Source organism: Balaenoptera musculus, chromosome 9 (genome assembly GCF_009873245.2).
Source record: "Balaenoptera musculus isolate JJ_BM4_2016_0621 chromosome 9, mBalMus1.pri.v3, whole genome shotgun sequence".
Classification (NCBI taxonomy): Eukaryota; Metazoa; Chordata; class Mammalia; order Artiodactyla; family Balaenopteridae; genus Balaenoptera; species Balaenoptera musculus.
The window spans coordinates 12,637,867-12,657,576 of record NC_045793.1 but is presented as its reverse complement, the minus strand read 5'-3'; the positions used below and the strand labels follow the sequence as shown (position 1 = coordinate 12,657,576).

At 53.5% G+C, this 19,710-nt stretch overlaps 2 gene segments (V, D, J or C); both read left to right on the top strand.

The window, feature by feature from the left end:
* The window catches only part of LOC118900480, a 44,088-nt gene extending 38,567 nt beyond the window's left edge, over positions 1 to 5,521 (top strand). The window contains 4 exon segments of the C gene segment in view: positions 3,571 to 3,957; positions 4,643 to 4,660; positions 4,831 to 4,937; positions 5,264 to 5,521. Of these exon segments, the coding sequence occupies positions 3,571 to 3,957; positions 4,643 to 4,660; positions 4,831 to 4,937; positions 5,264 to 5,284 (533 nt within the window).
* Positions 5,522 to 6,172: 651 nt separating this feature from the next.
* Positions 6,173 to 14,106, top strand: LOC118901190. The segment is given in 7 exon segments: positions 6,173 to 6,180; positions 9,176 to 9,231; positions 9,324 to 9,377; positions 12,236 to 12,623; positions 13,303 to 13,320; positions 13,492 to 13,598; positions 13,881 to 14,106. Coding segments are annotated over 7 exon segments (652 nt in total).
* The last annotated feature ends 5,604 nt before the right edge of the window (positions 14,107 to 19,710 follow it).

Below are 19,710 nucleotides of genomic sequence, written 5' to 3'. Positions count from 1 at the left end.
GAAGGTTGCTCCAGGGCGGGAGGGAGGATGGGCTGCCCAGCCTGGATGACCACCTGAACCCTGGCTTTGGGGGCGTGGACGGTGGACCCTCCTGGGCTGCTCTCTGAGAAGGCAAAGTTTGCTCCGGGGTCCCAGGGCTGTGTGAATACCACAGAGCTGTATTCTGGGGATGGCTCCCATCTGACTGTGCTGGGTAAGGAGGGCAGCTGGGGTCCCTGAGCGCTCCCTAGGACGGGCTGGAGCGAGGTGGGCAGCTGCCCATCTCCATTTGGGGCTGTGCTCAGGGTCGGTGGGGACCTGGGCAGAGTCCGGGACGTCAGGAGAGGGCAGCGCCGGTTTTTGTCCTGGGCCTCAGGGCTGTGAGCCAAAACACTCAGTACTTCGGCGCGGGCACCCGGCTGTCGGTGCTAGGTGAGCGGGGACGCTGCCGCCGGGGACGCGGCGGGATGCGCGGCGGGTTTTTGCGCGGCGCTGGGGGGCCGTGACTCAGAGACCCAGTACTTCGGGCCGGGCACGCGGCTCCTGGTGCTAGGTGAGCGCGGGCGGCGCGCCTCGGTTTGGGTGGGGAGCCCCGGGGCTGTGCTTTACAGGCGCCGCCCTGCCCTGCGGGGCCGGCAGCCGGCTGACCGTGGTGGGTGAGTGCCCGCGGGCCCGGCAGCGGCGGCGGGGCGGGATGGAGGGTCGGAGCCGGGCGCTGGGACCCGGAGGCCGAGTGGCTGGGCGCTGAGGGGTTTGCGTGCGGGACCGGGACTCCGTGCTCCAGTGAGCGGTATTTCGGCCCAGGCACCAGGCTCACGGTCACAGGTGAGATCCGGCTGCCTCTCTGCCTTCCATTCGCAGCCCATCGTGTCCCCGGAGATGGGTGGGGAGGGCTGGCGCTGGGCTGTGTTGCCAGGTGGCCATCTGTGGGGTCAGCTCTGCAAGGGATGAAGGGCCTGGCACGGGGTACTCCTGGTCCTGGAACAGAGGCAGAGGGCGGGGGGGGGGCTTCGGTCTCTTTGTTTCTGAGATATTTAGGGACAGGGTGAGCATTGGAGAGAGAGAGGATTTATTTAGGACTCTGAGAGCTGCCTGATTGGAGAAAAAGACCGAGGAGGACAGCCTGGGCTGAGGGAAGGGCGGGAGGGTGTGTAGCTGATGCAAAGGGGAAAATGGGCCGGAGGGGCAGGAACAGGCAGGGGTGAGCACGGGGTGTGGCCCCTGCAGAGCCGGCTCCTGGGAGGTGCAGATGGAGGCTTCCATCGAACAGAGGAGGAAAAGGATGACAGACAGGAGTGCGGAACAGAGAGGCGAAAGAGGTAAACGCGAGGCAGTGAGGGAGAGAATCGAAATCAGCGGGGTTTGTTGATTTACTGTTTAGAAGTTTGGATTTAAAATTAGGTTTAAAACTCTTCCTCTCTTCCTAAGCCCCAGACCCCTGAGGGCCAGGCTGTGTGTACAGCACATGGGGGCTGGATGGGAACCTGGGCCGCTGGGTGGATTTACTCACCAAATGTACCCCTCTCATCCCCTAGCCCCAAATCTCCCTCCTCACACCATGTCTTCTAGGTTCAACAGCCAGATGGTGCAGGACATGCATTAAAATGCAGATATTTTGCTTGTGAGGTGAGGAACATTCCCAGAAGGATCTTAGGCTCTTAGTGCTGGAAAAGGACCTTAAAGGTCACCTGCTGTTGGGAGCATTGAGGCTCCAGAGGGGAGGAACCCCTCAATACGGGTATATTTACCTGGATGATTTGACAACAGCAAGCGCTGTTTGTAGTTAGGCTCATTAAGATGGAGCCAGTGGGGATCAGCTGAAGTGTGTGTTCCCGGAGGGGAAGCTGGGTTCCTGTGATCAGCGGGGGTGGAGAAAAGCAGGAGACCTCAGAACCAGGTAAATCTGAGTCCCAAGCCCTGGCCCTTTAATGATCTGGTGACCTTGGCCAAGTGAATCTGTAGGAACCTTCCCTCTTCTATACAACGTCATCAACAATACCTACTGCTAAATCTGCTGTGAGACTTACAAGAGTAGCTACATGGAGAGTATCCAGGAAACCTCTTGTAATGCAGTGGTCCCCTCCCTACCCTTCTGCTAGGTGGCCACTGGCAAGGGAGGGGAGCCCAGTGCCAAAGGAGGGGCAGGTTTGGCATGTGGCTAATGGGGAGGAGGGCTGGGAACAGGACCGATAAACTTCAGAGTTCTGCCTGAGGCTAGTTCAGCCCACATCCAAGCACACGCAACAGAAGCTCACCAGGACACACACAGTACACCCACATGGGCAAGCCGACCCACACCCCACAGGGACTCGCGAACATGGAGGGAGAACCGGCTTTGCCCTCATCGTGCAGCCATGCAGTCAGTGCTTCAGGGTGTAACGAAGGTCTGGCTTCTGATCGTTCGGTCCATCACGTCAGCATCATGGGGCGCATCACACGTGGCTCCAAAGGCATCTTTACTTTTTCCAATAGGGGCTGAGAGTTTGCTGGGTGAGGAGGTCAGAGGAGTAGATTCCATAGTGCCCTTGGAGGGCTGGTTGAAACCCAGGGGCAGGGTCTTTGAGGCGAGAGTGAATAACCAGGCTGGGGGCAGAAAGCCTGATGGAGCCAGGACCGCAGAGAGAAGTTAGGAGATTTCCATTTCAGACCTGGTCGGCCAGTAAAGACCTAGGGACAGAGGAGTTATCAGCAAGGTGAGAAAAGCAGGGCGGGGCAGCAGACCTGATGGGAAGCAGAACCACCGCAAAGGGAACACCCAGGGCTTTTATTAAAATTTACTTAGAATTTCAAAATGGTGACACCAGCACATTAAATCAACAAGGGGCCCTTCTAAATGTGGGGTCCCGTGTGACTGCACAGGTCACACACCCAGGAAGCCAGCCCTGAAGTCAGATCACATCCAGGGAAATGTGAAGAGTCAGAAGAACATTTTCTCCATCTTCCAGCCTAAACTACATCTCTTTAGAATGAGGTGTCTTGCTTGTAACAGAATTGCTCAGAAACAAACAAAACAATCGATAAAAAGCAAAGAGCAGAATAACATGAATGTAGGAGGGCCCAGAAGCAACGAGGCAGCCAGATGAAAAGGCCGCAGGGGCATTAACTGGAATGCCTTCACCTGGAGCCCTGGGGGACGCCACAGACCAGAGGCTTAGTTGTAGCGAGACAGCCGGGAGCCGAAGTTGCTCTGATGGTCTCGGATGCCTATTTAGGAAGCTTGCTGGTAGGGAAAGGTAGAATACGTGGAATCAAAGGGGCAACGAAGGTTGAAGATGCCTGCATTTGAATCACAGGGAGATGGCTCTCTGTCTGAGCTGAGGAAACTGTAAGGCCACCTCAGGGGCTGGGGACACAGGAGACAGGCCTGTCGTAGGGTCAATACAAAGGCCAGGCAGGCCGAGGGAGAACAATCACAGAGGAGCGGGTGGTGACCCCCAAACAAACAACCAGGACCTACTACTACGTAATTTCCTTTTTACGATGACCCTGTGGCCCCCTTCCCTGTGCCCCCGACTCACATGCACAGGCGCAGCCCTACCACGCCCAGCCGGCTCTCCGGCCACCCCTGCTCCCAACCCCTCTCCCTTCCAGACGACCTGAGCAAGGTGACCCCACCCAAGGTGGCTGTGTTCGAACCGTCAGAAGCAGAGATCTCCCGGACCCAGAAGGCCACGCTCGTGTGCCTGGCCACGGGCTTCTACCCCGACCACGTGGAGCTGAGCTGGTGGGTGAACGGGAAGCAGGTCAAGACAGGGGTCAGCACGGACCCTCAGCCCCACAAGGAGGACCCCAGCCACAGTGACTCCAGCTACTGTCTGAGCAGCCGGCTGAGGGTCTCCGCCCCCTTCTGGTACAACCCTCGCAACCTCTTCCGCTGCCAAGTCTGGTTCCACGGGGTCTCGGACGAGGACGAGTGGAAGCAGGACGGGCCCAAACCCGTCACCCAGAACATCAGTGCCGAGGTCTGGGGCCGAGCAGGTGAGCCGCTCCGGCAGGGTTCAGCAAGGAGGGAGGCAGAGCAGACAAAGGGGGAGATCCAGGGGGGAGAGCAGAGAGACTAGATGCAGAATAAAGGGGAGGGTGTGGGAAGCCCACCGTGAGGGAGGACAGGGCACCTCGGGCTAATTCCTCCCCCAGATCCCAGATCGTCAGCCCAACTCAGCTGTGCTGAAAGGTCCCCCTCCCTACCCGCCTGCACAGCTCAGGGTCTGAGCAGTGGGTCCTCATCCCCTTCAGTGCTGCCATGTTCCGTGACCTTCAAGGATGCTGTGGCCACATCGCCAAAACAGAAGGAAGGTGGTGCTAGGACTCTGACCAGAGGCTGCCCTGAGCCTGGGAGTCTGGCTTAGTTTTTTATTTTTCTTGATTTTTTTGAAAGCAGCTCAAAATACCATACATTTGTTATTGTATAGTTTTGATGGGTCAGGAATTTGGGCATAACTTAGCTGGCTCGTCTTCCTCAAGAGGCTGCAATCAGGTGTCAGCCAAAGCTGGAGTCTTATCTGAAGGCTCAAGTGGGGAAGGATCCACTTCCAAGCTCACATGGTTGTTGGCAAGAGTTAGCACCTTGCCAGCTATTGGACTGAGGAAGGCTGGCTTAGTTTTGAATCTGCTTTTGAAGATGGACTCTCTCATCCATTTCCCTCCCCCTTTTTTCTTTCAGACTGTGGCTTCACCTCGGGTAAGTGGCCCCCTGTTCCTTTGTCTCCATCTCCCATGGTCTTTGCTCTAAACCAGAGATTGCAAAACCCATGGACCCTGGTGGGGCATGGAAGGGGGGGTGGTGCGTGGGCAAGGAGACCAGAGATCCCTGCTCACAGGTACCTACCTGCTCTCCCTTCCTGCCAACAGTGTCCTATCAGCAAGGGGTCCTGTCTGCCACCATCCTCTATGAGATCCTGCTGGGGAAGGCCACCCTCTATGCTGTGCTGGTCAGCGCCCTGGTGCTGATGGCCATGGTAAGGAGGAGGGCAGGGTGGGGCCAGCAGGTTCGAGGTGACACTTGAAACACAGCAACTCACACCCAGGAACACAGAGATCCTGCCAGGACCAGAGTGGGCAGAGGGGAAGAGGGGGAGTCACCCACAAGCCTCAGAAGACACCTTATACCTCTGGGATCACAATGCAAGCGCCATGCTGTGAAGGAGAAACTGGGGTCACCTGAAAACCCAATGGATGGATGTTGGGGGAACCCTGCTCTTTGTCTTGTCAGTGGGACAGCCTACTTTCTCTTAGTCCTCAGCACTCCTGGCTCCTGGTGACCCCCGAACTTTCTCTTCCTCAGGTCAAGAGAAAGGATTCCTGAAGCGAGCTTAGAGGTGGAGCCAAGAGCTTCCAGCCTGTTATTGCCCTGATGTGAATTCTGCTTTTTCCATTCCTACCCAGTGCTTCAGAAGAGGTGCTCTCATCTCTCCACGCATCCCAGTATCTACCCCTGTGTGCATGCGCCCCAAACACTCATGACCAAAATCTCCCTAGCCCAAGGGGGACCCTGGCGGGCCTGAACTGATTCAACCAATAAAAATGGCCTGATCTGGCTTGAGTCTGCCTTGTGAGTGCCTAGATATCTCTTCTGTCCATCTCTGAAGTCCCATGTGACTCCAGCCAGGGTAGAAACAAGAGGTATTCAAGAAAGTGCAGTCCCCTCAGGTAGGAGGGTCAAGGGACCCAGCCTGTGGCTGGTACTACTCCTCATTGTCAGGAAGACTTAAGTACATGTGAAAGGGTGTGATTGGTGAAGAGAGAGGCTTACTCTGGAACAACCTAGAAAAAGTTGTGATGCTGCCTATAGGAAATTTCTGTCCTACCTGGACAAAGGTGCTCTGAGGAAGAGCTGTGTCCACTTGCTGAGTGGTCATGTCCCCATGGCCCACAAAGCTGGGTGTCATATACATCACCCACGCTCCTCTCCACTGTCTCCCTGAGGGCACTCCTCAGCTTCCTTCGTCACCAAGGAGTGATTCCAGGTGAGAAGAAGAGAAATTACTATTACTATCTATTCTCATTGTCAGATGTATCTTCCAGTTTAAGTTACAAAGCTGGTTATAAATTTCACTCTAGTGAATTAAATGTGTGTGAATATGTCCCTGATCAGTCCTGGGAGGATAGAAAATAAGTTTCCCTAAAACCAAGGATCAGCCCTGTTGGTATTTCTAGAAATCCTCCCAAAGCTCTTTACTCTCTCATTGTCACCATGGTGATGTAACCCAAAGTCCTCAGGATGGCATAAAAGACCCACCATTGTCCTCCACCACTTTATCCACACTCACCCTCACTCCTGTCACCCTGAACCCCCGAGTCACTGGCTCTCAGGCCATCTTGCACTCCTCTACCTGGAATGACACATATGTGAGTTCCCACTCATCCTTGCAGATTCAGCGATGACATCTTCCCCAGCAAGTAGCCTTCTCTGGAGGATCTTTGCCCCTTACTCCATGCAACAGGATGAAATTCCCCCTGTAGTTTGCTATCACAGTACCCTGTGTGCATCTCCTTCCTGCCACTGACCACAGTTGATGGAAACTACCTCTTTCCTTGTCTGACACCCCCACTAGAAGGTCAGCTCCTTGAGGACCAGGTTGTGTTGTATTACAGTATCCTTGCGATGTGGCATAGTACCTTGGTTCAGTGTACTAACCCAATAAATCCTCTTTAAAGAAATGAATGAATCAATGAGTCTGCCCAAAGTGACCCAATTCAGGAGCAGATACCACCCTAAGGCCTGCCTGAAACGGTCATCTATCGTCCCCCTCACGGGCCTGCAGCACACAGCCTCCTCCCACTACTGCAACACTGCGTGCATTCTAACACGGGTGTCTGCACATATACCAACACACATGCATGAACACATATGTCTACCTGTATGCATGAGCAGAGGAGCCTTGTCGTTAAGCACGTATCGTTGCAACATTTGCTCGTAACCTTCAAGAAAACAAAGATACCCAGGTCAGGGCTTCCCTGGTGGCGCAGTGGTTGAGAATCCGCCTGCCAATGCAGGGGACACGGGTTCGAGCCCTGGTCTGGGAAGATCCCACGTGCCGCGGAGCAACTGGGCCCGTGAGCCACAATTGCTGAGCCTGCGCGTCTGGAGCCGGTGCTCCGCAGCAGGAGAGGCCGCGATGGTGAGAGACCCGCGCACCGCGATGAGGAGTGGCCCCCGCTTGCCGCAACTACAGAAGGCCCTCGCACAGAAACGAAGACCCAACGCAGCCATAAATAAATAGATAAATAAATAAATAAAATTAAAAAAAAAAAAAAAAAAAAGATACCCAGGTCAGAGTCCCCAAGAAACTTCCCTGTTCATAAGGGGGATAATTCATGAATAGAAACAGTTAACATACAAGGTGATGCTTTCAACAGCAACGTGAGCTGTCTCCTAAAATGCAGGCAGAGGCTAGCACTAGGTGACTGGGACCATCAGGGGAGAGTCTGAGAAGGTGGCAATTCTTCAAAGGAAGAATTGGTCTCAGTTAGCCATGTGGGAGAGAGGTCATGATAGTCAGATGTATGAACAGGATATGAAACTACAGGGTCAGGTACTTCTGGTTACTTCTGCTCAGCGGGCTGCGAGGTCCAAGATGGAAGTCATAAGGCTGAAAAGGCAGGTTGGGGCTTCCCGCTTTGAGAGTGGACTCTATCCTTGCAAACAGCATGAGGCCTGGCATATGGTAGATGTGCATTAAGTATCTGTGGACTAATGAAGGGGAAGGAGCTTGGACCCTGTTCAGGCAGGAAGCAATGGGGAATCGCAGAGCTTTCCAGGCTGTGTGTCCTCCTGCCCTAAGTTGCCATCACCTGCTCTAGGGATGCTCCTCCCACCCGCCTCACTATAAATGCCAGTCTTTGCAGGTGGGCACAGTGCATCCCAGAGGGGAGCCCTGATGACATAGGAGATCTTCTCAGGGTGGCGTAGGTTCCAGGAGGGGCCTCTCTGTCCCCTTCCCCCTCCACTAGCACCCTGACATTCCCCAAGCCCCTCCCCACTTTCGATTACTCTGAGTTTTTTTCCCACCCCACTCCATCAGACCAACCTCTGCCACCTGCACTTCCTGCCTCTGCACAGTCGTTAAGGGAGGGGGACAATAGGAGAGGACATTTTTGTATCATAGTGTAACATTGTGGGGACTTCGGGGGGGGGCACGATGATTCAGTTAGAGGAAGGGCTTTTACCAAAAGCCCTGCCTCAGAAAATAGCTCCACCTGCCCTGGGGGGGCTCCTGCATGGGGAGAGTAGCTGGGAGAGAGCTCCTGAGCGGGTCCCTGATGTGATCTCACAGGGATCTGGACTCAGTGATCATCTCTGCCTCTCCCTGCTCCACACTCAGCTTCCAGGAAAGTGAAGAATCAAGCCATTAAAGTGGAATCATGATTCAGTGCTTTTCACAAAACTTGCCCTTTGACAAAGTACTTGCTGGTGTGTAATTTGTTAAGCACTCACAACAACGCTGTGGGGAAGATATTACCCCATTTTTCAGTTGTGGAAACAAAGGCCAGGGAGGTTGCAGGTCACAGAAGTAGTAAGAGGCAGGGTCTAGCCTAGAACACTTCCCAATCCAGCAAAATCTTCATCACAAATACCCCTTCCAATTTCACAACTACTGTAAGTCCCCAAGCCAAGCTGACTCTCTGCAAATTGGGGATGACCTCAGGCAGGGCCCAGATTTCTGTGTCCAGCTAGTTCTGGAGAGAGGTGGGAAGAGAGAAGCCAGGGAGAAGGAGGGTGGGCCCAGTCTGTGCCACGGGAGGAGGGCAAGAGGGAGGAATTCTTGGTAGCCCCTTCCCACTGTGCTCCTACAATGAGCTGCACTTTGGGCCAGGGACCCGGCTCACTGTGCTGGGTAAGAAGGGTGCTCCAGGTGGGAGGGAGGATGGGCTGCCCAGCCTGGATGACCGCCTGAATCCTGGCTTTTGGGGCGTGGACGGTGGACCCTCCTGGGCTGCTCTCAGGGCAGGCTAAGTTTGTGCCCGAGTCCCCAGGGCTATGTGAACGCCGGGAAGCTGTATTTTGGCAATGGTTCCAAGCTGACTGTGCTGGGTAGGGAGGGCAGCTGGGGTCCCTGAGCGCTCCCTAGGACGGGCTGGAGAGAGGTGGGCGGCTGCCCATCTTCATTTGGGGCTGTGCTCGGGGTCGGTGGGGACCTGGGCAGAGTCCGGGACGTCAGGAGCGGGCAGCGCCGGTTTTTGTCCTGAGCCTCAGGGCTGTGAGCAACGACCCTCTGTTTTTCGGCGGGGGCACCCGGCTGTCTGTGCTAGGTGAGCGGGGGGGCCCTGGGGCGTTAGGAGGGGAGCGGGGCGATCAGGACGCCAGCAGGGCCGCGGGACCCCTTTTTGTGCTGAGCCTGAAGCTGTGAGCGCTGCCACTCGGTACTTCGGCGCGGGCACCCGGCTGTCGGTGCTGGGTGAGCGGGGACGCTGCCGCCGGGGACGCGGCGGGTTTTTGCGCGGCGCTGGGGGGCCGTGACTCAGCCCCAGTACTTCGGGCCGGGCACGCGGCTCCTGGTGCTAGGTGAGCGCGGGCGGCGCGCCTCGGTTTGGGTGGGGAGCCCCGGGGCTGTGCTTTACAGGCGCCGCCCTGCCCTGCGGGGCCGGCAGCCGGCTGACCGTGGTGGGTGAGTGCCCGCGGGCCCGGCAGCGGCGGCGGGGCGGATGGAAGGCGGCGGGCGCGGGGCGGACGCGGGCACCTGGTGCGCTCGCAGCCCTGAAGCAGGGCGCTGGGGCGCGGGAGCGGGAGCGGCCTTGGGGCTGCGGGGCTTTGAGTGCGGGGCCCCTCACTGTGCTCCTATACGCGGTATTTTGGCCCAGGCACCAGGCTCACGGTCATAGGTAAGATTTGGATGTCTCCCCTCCTTCCAGCCCGGCGCCTGGGGGGTCCCCAGAGATGGGTGGTGTGGGCTGAAGCTGGGGCGCGTGGCCAGTTGTCCAGCTGGGGGTCAACTCTGCAAGGGAGGTGGGGAATATTGGGTGGGGAGGGTATTGGGTAGGGATACTCCCGGGACGGGAATTTGGACAGAGGGAAAGGGGGGGCTTCGGTCTCTTTGTTTCTGAGGTATTTAGGGACAGGGTGAGCATTGGAGAGAGAGAGGATTTATTAGGACTCTGAGAGCTGCTTGATTGGAGAAAAAGACCGAGGAGGACAGCCTGGGCTGAGGGAAGGGCGGGAGGGTGTGTAGCTGATGCAAAGGGGAAAATGGGCCGGAGGGGCAGGAACAGGCAGGGGTGAGCACGGGGTGTGGCCCCTGCAGAGCCGGCTCCTGGGAGGTGCAGATGGAGGCTTCCATCGAACAGAGGAGGAAAAGGATGACAGACAGGAGTGTGGAACAGAGAGGTGAAAGAGGGAAACGCGAGGCAGTGAGGGAGAGAATCGAAATCAGCGGGGTTTGTTGATTTACTGTTTAGAAGTTTGGATTTAAAATTAGGTTTAAAACTCTTCCTCTCTTCCTAAGCCCCAGACCCCTGAGGGCCAGGCTGTGTGTACAGCACATGGGGGCTGGATGGGAACCTGGGCCACTGGGTGGATTTACTCACCAAATGTACCCCCCTCATCCCCTGGCCCCAAATCTCCCTCCTCACACCATGTCTTCTAGGTTCAACAGCCAGATGGTGCAGGACATGCATTAAAATGCAGATATTTTGCTTGTGAGGTGAGGAACATTCCCAGAAGGATCTTAGGCTCTTAGTGCTGGAAAAGGACCTTAAAGTTCACCTGCTGTTGGGAGCATTGAGGCTCCAGAGGGGAAGAACCCCTCAATACGGGTATATCTACCTGGATGATTTGACAACAGCAAGGGCTGTTTGTACTTAGGCTCGTTAAGATGGAGCCAATGAGGCTCAGCTGAAGTGTGTTTTCCCGGAGGGTAGCTGGGTTCCTGTGATCAGCCAGGGTGGAGAAAAGCAGGAGACCTCAGATCCAGGTAAATCTGGGTCCCAAGCCCTGGCCCTTTAATGATCCATTACCTCGGAAAAGTGAATCTGTGTGCACAGGTCACACACCCAGGAAGCCAGCCCTGAAGTCAGATCACATCCAGGGAAATGTGAAGAGTCAGTTAGAAGAACATTTTCTCCATCTTCCAGCCTAAACTACATCTCTTTAGAATGAGGTGTCTTCCTTGTAACAGAATTGCTCAGAAACAAAACAATCGATAAAAAGCAAAGAGCAGAATAACATGAATGTAGGAGGGCCCAGAAGCAACGAGGCAGCCAGATGAAAAGGCCGCAGGGGCATTAACTGGAATGCCTTCACCTGGAGCCCTGGGGGACGCCACAGACCAGAGGCTTAGTTGTAGCGAGACAGCCGGGAGCCGAAGTTGCTCTGATGGTCTCAGATGCCTATTTAGGAAGATTGCTGGTAGGGAAAGGTAGAATACGTGGAATCAAAGGGGCAAAGAAGGTTGAAGATGCCTGCATTTGAATCACAGGGAGATGGCTCTCTGTCTGAGCTGAGGAACTCAGGGGTTACCTGGAGGCAGAGGAATGGCTAGGATGACCTGCTGAAGCAGCAGAAAGAAAGAAAACCTCCCGTTCTCATGAGCACACCCTAATACAAAAGACTGTCCTCACACGAGTGCCCCCAAATATGCCATCTGTATATTGTCATCTGAAGAAAAACCCCCAACCCCAAAATGACCCCCTTAGCCCCAAATCCCCTTTACTGCTCGGCCGCTCAGACTCACATACAAGTAACCCAGCTGGGGGCAGGGGCTTTCTGAATCCTTATATCATTTCATCTCCACCCCCGCTCCGGACAGTTGGTGTTGGGATTCTCCCGTCACAAGCAGGAAAAATGATGCAGAGACATTGAGAGACTGTCTAAAGCCATGTTGATGGCAAAGTCAGTTCCAAGCTTTGAATTCGGTTATTCTGCTTCCAATCCAGTGCTCTATTTAAATACTACATATTGTGGGGAGGAAAAGACAGGTAAGCTTTTCTTGACAGATAAGAAATCAAATAAGGTGAAAGAAGAGACATTACTCAGAATGTTGGGCAGTGCCATTTGTAAGGCCACCTTAGGGACTGGGGACACAGGGGACAGGCCTGTCGTAGGGTCAATACAAAGGCCAGGCAGGCCGAGGGAGAACAATCACAGAGGAGCGGGTGGTGACCCCCAAACAAACAACCAGGACCTACTACTACGTAATTTCCTTTTACGATGACCCCGTGGCCCCCTTCCCTGTGCCCCCGACTCACACGCACAGGCGCAGCCCTACCACGCCCAGCCGGCTCTCCGGCCACCCCTGCTCCCAACCCCTCTCCCTTCCAGACGACCTGAGCAAGGTGACCCCACCCAAGGTGGCTGTGTTCGAACCGTCAGAAGCTGAGATCTCCCGGACCCAGAAGGCCACGCTCGTGTGCCTGGCCACGGGCTTCTACCCCGACCACGTGGAGCTGAGCTGGTGGGTGAACGGGAAGCAGGTCAAGACAGGGGTCAGCACGGACCCTCAGCCCCACAAGGAGGACCCCAGCCACAGTGACTCCAGCTACTGTCTGAGCAGCCGGCTGAGGGTCTCCGCCCCCTTCTGGTACAACCCTCGCAACCTCTTCCGCTGCCAAGTCTGGTTCCACGGGGTCTCGGACGAGGACGAGTTGGAAGCAGGACGGGCCCAAACCCGTCACCCAGAACATCAGTGCCGAGGTCTGGGGCCGAGCAGGTGAGCCGCTCCGGCAGGGTTCAGCAAGGAGGGAGGCAGAGCAGACAAAGGGGGAGATCCAGGGGGGAGAGCAGAGAGACTAGATGCAGAATAAAGGGGAGGGTGTGGGAAGCCACCGTGAGGGAGGACAGGGCACCTCGGGCTAATTCCTCCCCCAGATCCCAGATCGTCAGCCCAACTCAGCTGTGCTGAAAGGTCCCCTCCCTACCCGCCTGCACAGCTCAGGGTCTGAGCAGTGGGTCCTCATCCCCTCAGTGCTGCCATGTTCCGTGACCTTCAGGATGCTGTGGCCACATCGCCAAAAACAGAAGGAAGGTGGTGCTAGGACTCTGACCAGAGGCTGCCCTGAGCCTGGGAGTCTGGCTTAGTTTTTTATTTTTCTTGATTTTTTTGAAAGCAGCTCAAAATACCATACATTGTTATTGTATAGTTTTGATGGGTCAGGAATTTGGGCATAACTTAGCTGGCTCGTCTTCCTCAAGAGGCTGCAATCAGGTGTCAGCCAAAGCTGGAGTCTTATCTGAAGGCTCAAGTGGGGAAGGATCCACTTCCAAGCTCACATGGTTGTTGGCAAGAGTTAGCACCTTGCACTATTGGACTGAGGAAGGCTGGCTTAGTTCTGAATCTGCTTTTGAAGATGGACTCTCTCATCCATTTCCCTCCCCCTTTTTTCTTTCAGACTGTGGCTTCACCTCGGGTAAGTGGCCCTCTGCTCCTTTGTCTCCATCTCCCATGGTCTTTGCTCTGGAACCAGAGAATGCAAAACCCATGGACCCTGGTGGGGCATGGAAGGGGGGGTGGTGCGTGGGCAAGGAGACCAGAGATCCCTGCTCACAGGTACCTACCTGCTCTCCCTTCCTGCCAACAGTGTCCTATCAGCAAGGGGTCCTGTCTGCCACCATCCTCTATGAGATCCTGCTGGGGAAGGCCACCCTCTATGCTGTGCTGGTCAGCGCCCTGGTGCTGATGGCCATGGTAAGGAGGAGGGCAGAGTGGGAGAGGTGATTGAAGGGAGAGGGTGGAATATCATGTAGGGTAACTGAGGGGGTCTCAGAGTCATGTCCTGGCACCTCAATGGAGTTATAGTGGGGCAGCCATACTGGGGAGGAAAGTCTGAGATCATCACAGAATGTAGCTTTAGAGGATGGGGAGAATCAACTAGTTCTACCCAAAATCAGGCCCTAGACTCAGCTTCCTCTGACCCACTCCTACTGTTCGGTGGCCTCTGGCACCCTGACAATGTCCTCTTCTCCTCAGGTTAAGAAAAAGGATTCCTGAGACCAGCTCCAAAAGTGCATTATCCTCACCTTGGATGCTCCTTAACATGTTTCCAGTCTGTGTTCCTCAAGAGTTTCTCTCTCTACACCTTTTATCTCCTTCCTACACGGATATCTGTCCCTTCTCTCAGCTTCCCTGCAGATTGAGCTCCTCACCACTGAATCTGAAACTGACTAAAGCAATAAAAGTGTCATGGTGGGCTTGACTGTGTCCCAGGAGTGTCTATGGAGTTCTGCCCTTCCCTGTTCTACCTCTGATTTAGGGAAATCACCACCCCTCAGGCATACAGAGTGATGGACCCTCCTCTCTGACCAATGCTGATTCCTCCTGTTCATCCTGATGGAGGATGGACCCCATGGTCCACACCTGGGTATTCTGGGCCCCAGTGGGTAGGGTTAGTTTGAAGGGCAAGGAGCTGGACTCTGGAAAACCTGCATATTGATGGCATAAGGATGAATGGAGGTGAACCGTAACCCCCAGTTCAGAGCTGGACGGAGGACAGGGCGACCTGTAGGTTAGAATGTCTGATCATTTCTCAATTCCAGATTCAAGTTTCACTTCTTACGCATTTCGAGTGTATCTGTGTTGGTTCTTAACACTTGCATCTTGTGTGTTTCAGAATTTGGGCATATAGATTAGTTCTCACCTTTGCCCTAAGTTAGAATCCTAAAGAAGCCATAGAGTTTGAAAACACTGCAGTGTGAAACCTGGAGATTTCACGGAGGTGAGGCACATAGGGTCAGGCCCTGGGGAGGAATGGAGAAGGGGCAGGGTCCATTGGGAGCTGGGGCTGCACTCTGAGTGTCTCTTCCAACTTGATGGATGGAGACCCAGGCTCACCCCAATGTAGTGTGTTGAGTTGTACCACTTGGGTGGAGATGGTTCTCTTACTGAGGTAAATGCTACTGCAGGTTACAATCACTGTGGTAGAACACTGCACCCAGAGAGGAGAGGAATGCCATCAGGGGACAGAAGACGGACCAGTGAGAGAGGCTCTGGGTAAGTTAGTTGAGGCAGAACGTTGGGGGTGAGAAAGCAGTTCTGAAAGCTGGGAGAGGGTGGGAAAAGTGGAGTCCTTATAGCCTGCTTTGTTCCAGGATTCGGGCTGGGCACTGGCACACGTGTTGTCCCAGCCAATCCCCACAATGATCCCAGAAGCAGGTGTTTTTCTCCCAACTTCATAGGTGAAGAAACCATAGTTCACAGATCAAATGACTGGTAAGCTGTGAAACTGTGGCACATTCTTCTGAAGGTGGCAATTCAGGAAGTTTTTCCCAAGTTGTGACCAAGAAGTTGTGATTGGTCACAAAATCGCTGGGTGACCTTAGAGCAGCTGCTCCCAAAGTCTGGGCCGGGACCTATAGCAACAGACTGAGGACACCTCGATTCCTGAGTGTATTTGTTTCCCAGTGGCGCTGTAACAAAGACCTGATGGTTTAAAGCAATAGAAATGTATTCTCTCACAGTTCTGGGGGGCAAAAGTCAAAATCAAGGTGTTGGCAGGGCCACGGTCACTTCCAAAGTTCTAAGGAAGAATCCTTCCTTGCTTCTTCCCATTTCTGATGGCTCCTGGCCTCCTTGGCTCATGGCGGCATCACCCCAACCTTCTATTTCTGTCTTTATGTCTCCTTCTTCCCCGTATCTCTGTGTGTAAGCTTCCTTCTCCTTTCTCTTGCCAAGACCCAAGTCATTGGATTTAGGGCACACCCTAAATTCAGAAGGATCTCATCCCAAGATTCTTAACAAATTATATCTGCAAAGATCTTATTTCCAAATTAGGTCACAGTCTGAGGTTCTGGGTGGGTGTGAATTTGGGGTGACATTATTCATCCCACTACACTGCGTATCAGGAGTGGGAGACGAGGGGTTCTCTGGACCCAGCTCACACAGGCCAGGAAAGGACATGGCCCAGGGGAGGGATGGCCTGGGAAACTTATCACATGCCCATAATTTCCCATCAGTCATCAGTATCTCAAGATTTCTCAAACTGCAGACAGTTTTTTTACTTGTTGCTGTTGTTGTGTATTTGTTTTGGTAATGACTAAAGAATCCCCAAACAAAGGAGACTGAGTTTAGACTCTAGACCAGCACCCACAAAAGCAACCCCTCCCATTCTTTAGACATGTGTGGTGGTTCCTCACAAGGGTGGGACAGGGAGATAAGCAGCTAAAGAGACAAGCAAATGCCTCAGAGGGAATAAGTCATGGACCAGAAGGAATGGACCAAGCAGGGAGTGTTGGAGCCAAGGGTTTGTGCAAGCAGAGCTGTGAGGAGGGTCGGGGTGGAGGCGGGGAGAGGAGGGTCTGCGGGCTTGGTGGCTGCCATCTTTGGGGTGCTAAAAGCAGAGGCATTAGCAGGTGGGAGGATGTGGGGGGGAGTTGCTGGTGGGCACCTGGGGTTTGTCAAGGTGAGGAACGAAGGAACGAATGTCCCCTGGAGGATGGATGACTTTGTGTATGTCACCTTCTCACTCCTGGAAACATAATAGAGATGAAGAAACTCCATTTGGTCCCCACCCTACCTTGACCCAGGGAGGCCCCTCTTCCCAAATCTTTACAGCCCTTTCCTTGTCTCTCTCAGAGAGCACTGCCCCCAACATTCAATTCACAGGCACTGGGAAGTTAATTTCTTCTGCCTCTGCCTTTTTCTCTAGAATCTAAATAGATCCTTCTGGACCAATTCTAGCCAACCCGTCCATTCTTCCTCAGGTGAAACTGAGCAAAGAAGGATTAGATAAAGGGCAATCATATCGTTTATTATGCGAATGAGGATACTATTGAGGGTGAAAGATAAGATGCTGGCAGAGGAAGGGTAAGCCAGGGTTGTCCTGGTGAACCAGGACACATAGTCGCTCCAATTAAAGGGGCTCAGAGGGAGTTTCTGAGACCAGAGTCACTCCTGGAATGGGAAGCACTAAAGCAATTCCTCATTGACCTGCGCCTGTCGACCTATCCCAGTCTCTAGGCTAATCCAAACTTCATCCCATTAAGGAGATCTGTGGGCCGAATGTAGTACAGGGGCAAAGCGTGCTTACTGATTGAAGAGACTCAGAAGCCAAGCATCTCTAGAAGAAAGCCTGTGGTCCCCCAAGTTCTCATCATTCCAAGGGGCACAGCTCGATCCCCCCATGGGTAGCTCTCCAGGAGAGGAAACTCAACCCTGTGACCTTTAGAGATTTACTCAGAAATTAGGAGGGGAAAGGAAGCATCCAGCTGGTCATGTTGGGTGACATCCTGGTGGGGGGAATGGGACTCCTGTGGGGAAGGGCTGTTTGAGTCACTGTCACTTGGCAGGAAGAAGAATGTTCCTATCAGCACCAGGATCTAGTAAAGACCTGCAGCCTTTCCTACCACCCTGGGGGTGGAGGGACAGGACAGGCTACGTAAGGTTGGGTAGTAAGGATGCCAGGGATGGGGCAGGTAGAGGACATTGAGACCATCCAAGAGACAAAGACTTTTTCTCTCTTAAGTAAATGACTAGGGACGAGTAAGGAAGAGGAAAAAGAAAAAAAGGATTTTAGAACAAGAGAAGTCAGGATAAGAACAACGGATCTTGACAGATACTAACACTCGCGTTTCCTGCCCTGAGCCATTTCCCTGTTTTGCTTCCTCCCTAGTGACCCAGAGAAGGGGAGCCTGACTTCAGCCCCTCACAGTGTGTGTGACACACAGCCACAACGGTCCTATACAGGAAGATCCTCCTGAGGTTGACCTGCTTAGGGATGGGTGTGGGAAGGGAAGATTGGTACTTGCGACCTCTCTGGAAGCTATATGTGTACAAGGAAAACACACTCATGCCTCGGTGTATTACATTTAGGGATTAGGAGATGCTGATGTAAATCAAGAAATGGCTAAAGACCCCAGGTCAGTTCTTAGCATTGCACTAACCTATGGATGAATCTGTCATCTGCAATCCCCCTGACCTCTTTTTTTTTTTTATTCAGTATTTTCATTTATTTATTCATTTATTCATTTATTTATGGCTGTGTTGAGTCTTTGTTGCTGTGTGCCAGCTTTCTCTAGTTGCGGTGAGCGGGGGCTACTCTTCATTGCGGTGTGCTGGCTTCTCATTGTCATGGCTTCTCTTGTTGCAGAGCACGGGCTCTAGGCACGCAGGCTCAGTAGTTGTGGCACGTGGGACTCAGTAGTTGTGGCTTGCGGGCTCTAGAGCTCAGGCTCAGTAGTTGTGGCACATGGCTAGTTGCTCCGCGCATGTGGGATCTTCCCGGACCAGGGTTCGAACTCGTGTCCCCTGCATTGGCAGGCGGGATTCTTAACCACTGCACCACCAGGGAAGCCCCCTTGACCTCTCTTAAACTTTCATCACCAAGTTCCCTTTTCCATGTCCATGGAAATTGCCCTGTAGCTATATAAGAAGACTCACAGTATAGAAGACTACCAAGCCTGGGCAACAATTGTAACTACGGTTCATTCTCATTACTTGTGGCAGAACTCCCATAGTTTCCAGAAAGGTGATCTCTGGGCCTTGAGACCCCATAATGTGAGACGTCATACACCCCCTCCTGGCCCCCAAAATAAGCATTCCTGCCTCAGTCTAAGGTTGGATATCCTCCCCTCCCATCCTGAGTACTTGCCTCCTCTTTTGCTGCTTGTGGATCTGAAATCCCTGGGTCTTAGCACACCACACTCTCTGGCTCTCCTGGGGATTTATTGTGACAGTACTTGGTTGTGTCCTGAATCGCCACCCTGCAACAAATGACGTAGTCTCTGCTCACCACACCACCCCACCCCCAAGGTCCCAGCTGCATGTCTTTTCTCCTCCATCTCCATCTATTGTTGCACTTGGACTCCTCGGAGGGCTTCTTGGGGAAATGGATGAGTGGATGGATCTGTACGTCAGCAAATAGAGCTGAAAGCGAGCCAACAACTGTGACTATTTTCACAGAAGTTTTGTCTAACTTAGCTCAGCTCTCCTCTGTGAGTGTGACGGTGGTCTAGACAGAAAGACTGCACGCCAGGGCTTCCCGTGGTTCCATCCCCTGCCGCATCCTGACCAGATTCGCTGACATAAGGAAGTGGGTTTTATAATAGTGACTTGATGGTGGTCCTGGGCGTGACCCCACCTGCCCACGTTCTAGGCCACTCCAGTGGTTACAGCTCAGCCCTTTTACCCTCACTCCCACCATGGGTCTTGACCTTGACTGGATCTTGGACCATAGACACTCTGGGTGGTAAAGAAGCATAAATGTCAGAGTCTTGAATCCCCCCAGTTATCCTTGATCTGTCCTGGGACAGAGAACTCTCAACCTGTCTGGGTAGGCCACTTCGTCACTGAACAGTGCTGTGAAGAAATCTGTCCTCTTTAGGTTTCCATAACTCTCGCTGTAGTGCTGAGCACTGGTCATAATTATATGCCTGTGAGAGTCCCTCTTAAGACAGCTAGCATGCCCACCTCTACTTGAGTCCACAAAGCTATGAGAGACAGAACAAGCAGAACCTTTAAAAGCTTGAGTTTGCAAAATGGAAAAAGTATGCAGTAGATAGATGAGAACATTATGCCAACAGAGAATATGGACTTTAAAGCCAGAGAGACATAGTTTCAAGCCTTAGATCTGCCCTTATCAGCTGTGTGCTCTTCAGTAAGTGACCACCTGAGACTCGGCTTTCCTGCCTGCAAAATGGGCTCAATTACAACCCCGACTTCGTAAGGTGGTTTCGTCTTCTTTAGTCTACACAACATATAAAGCTGTGATCACAGTGTCAATAATATTAGCTACTATTATGATAATTATTACTAGTCTAAAGATTTATTTTTCAAGCTAAACATTTACAGTTCTCTCAATTTTTGC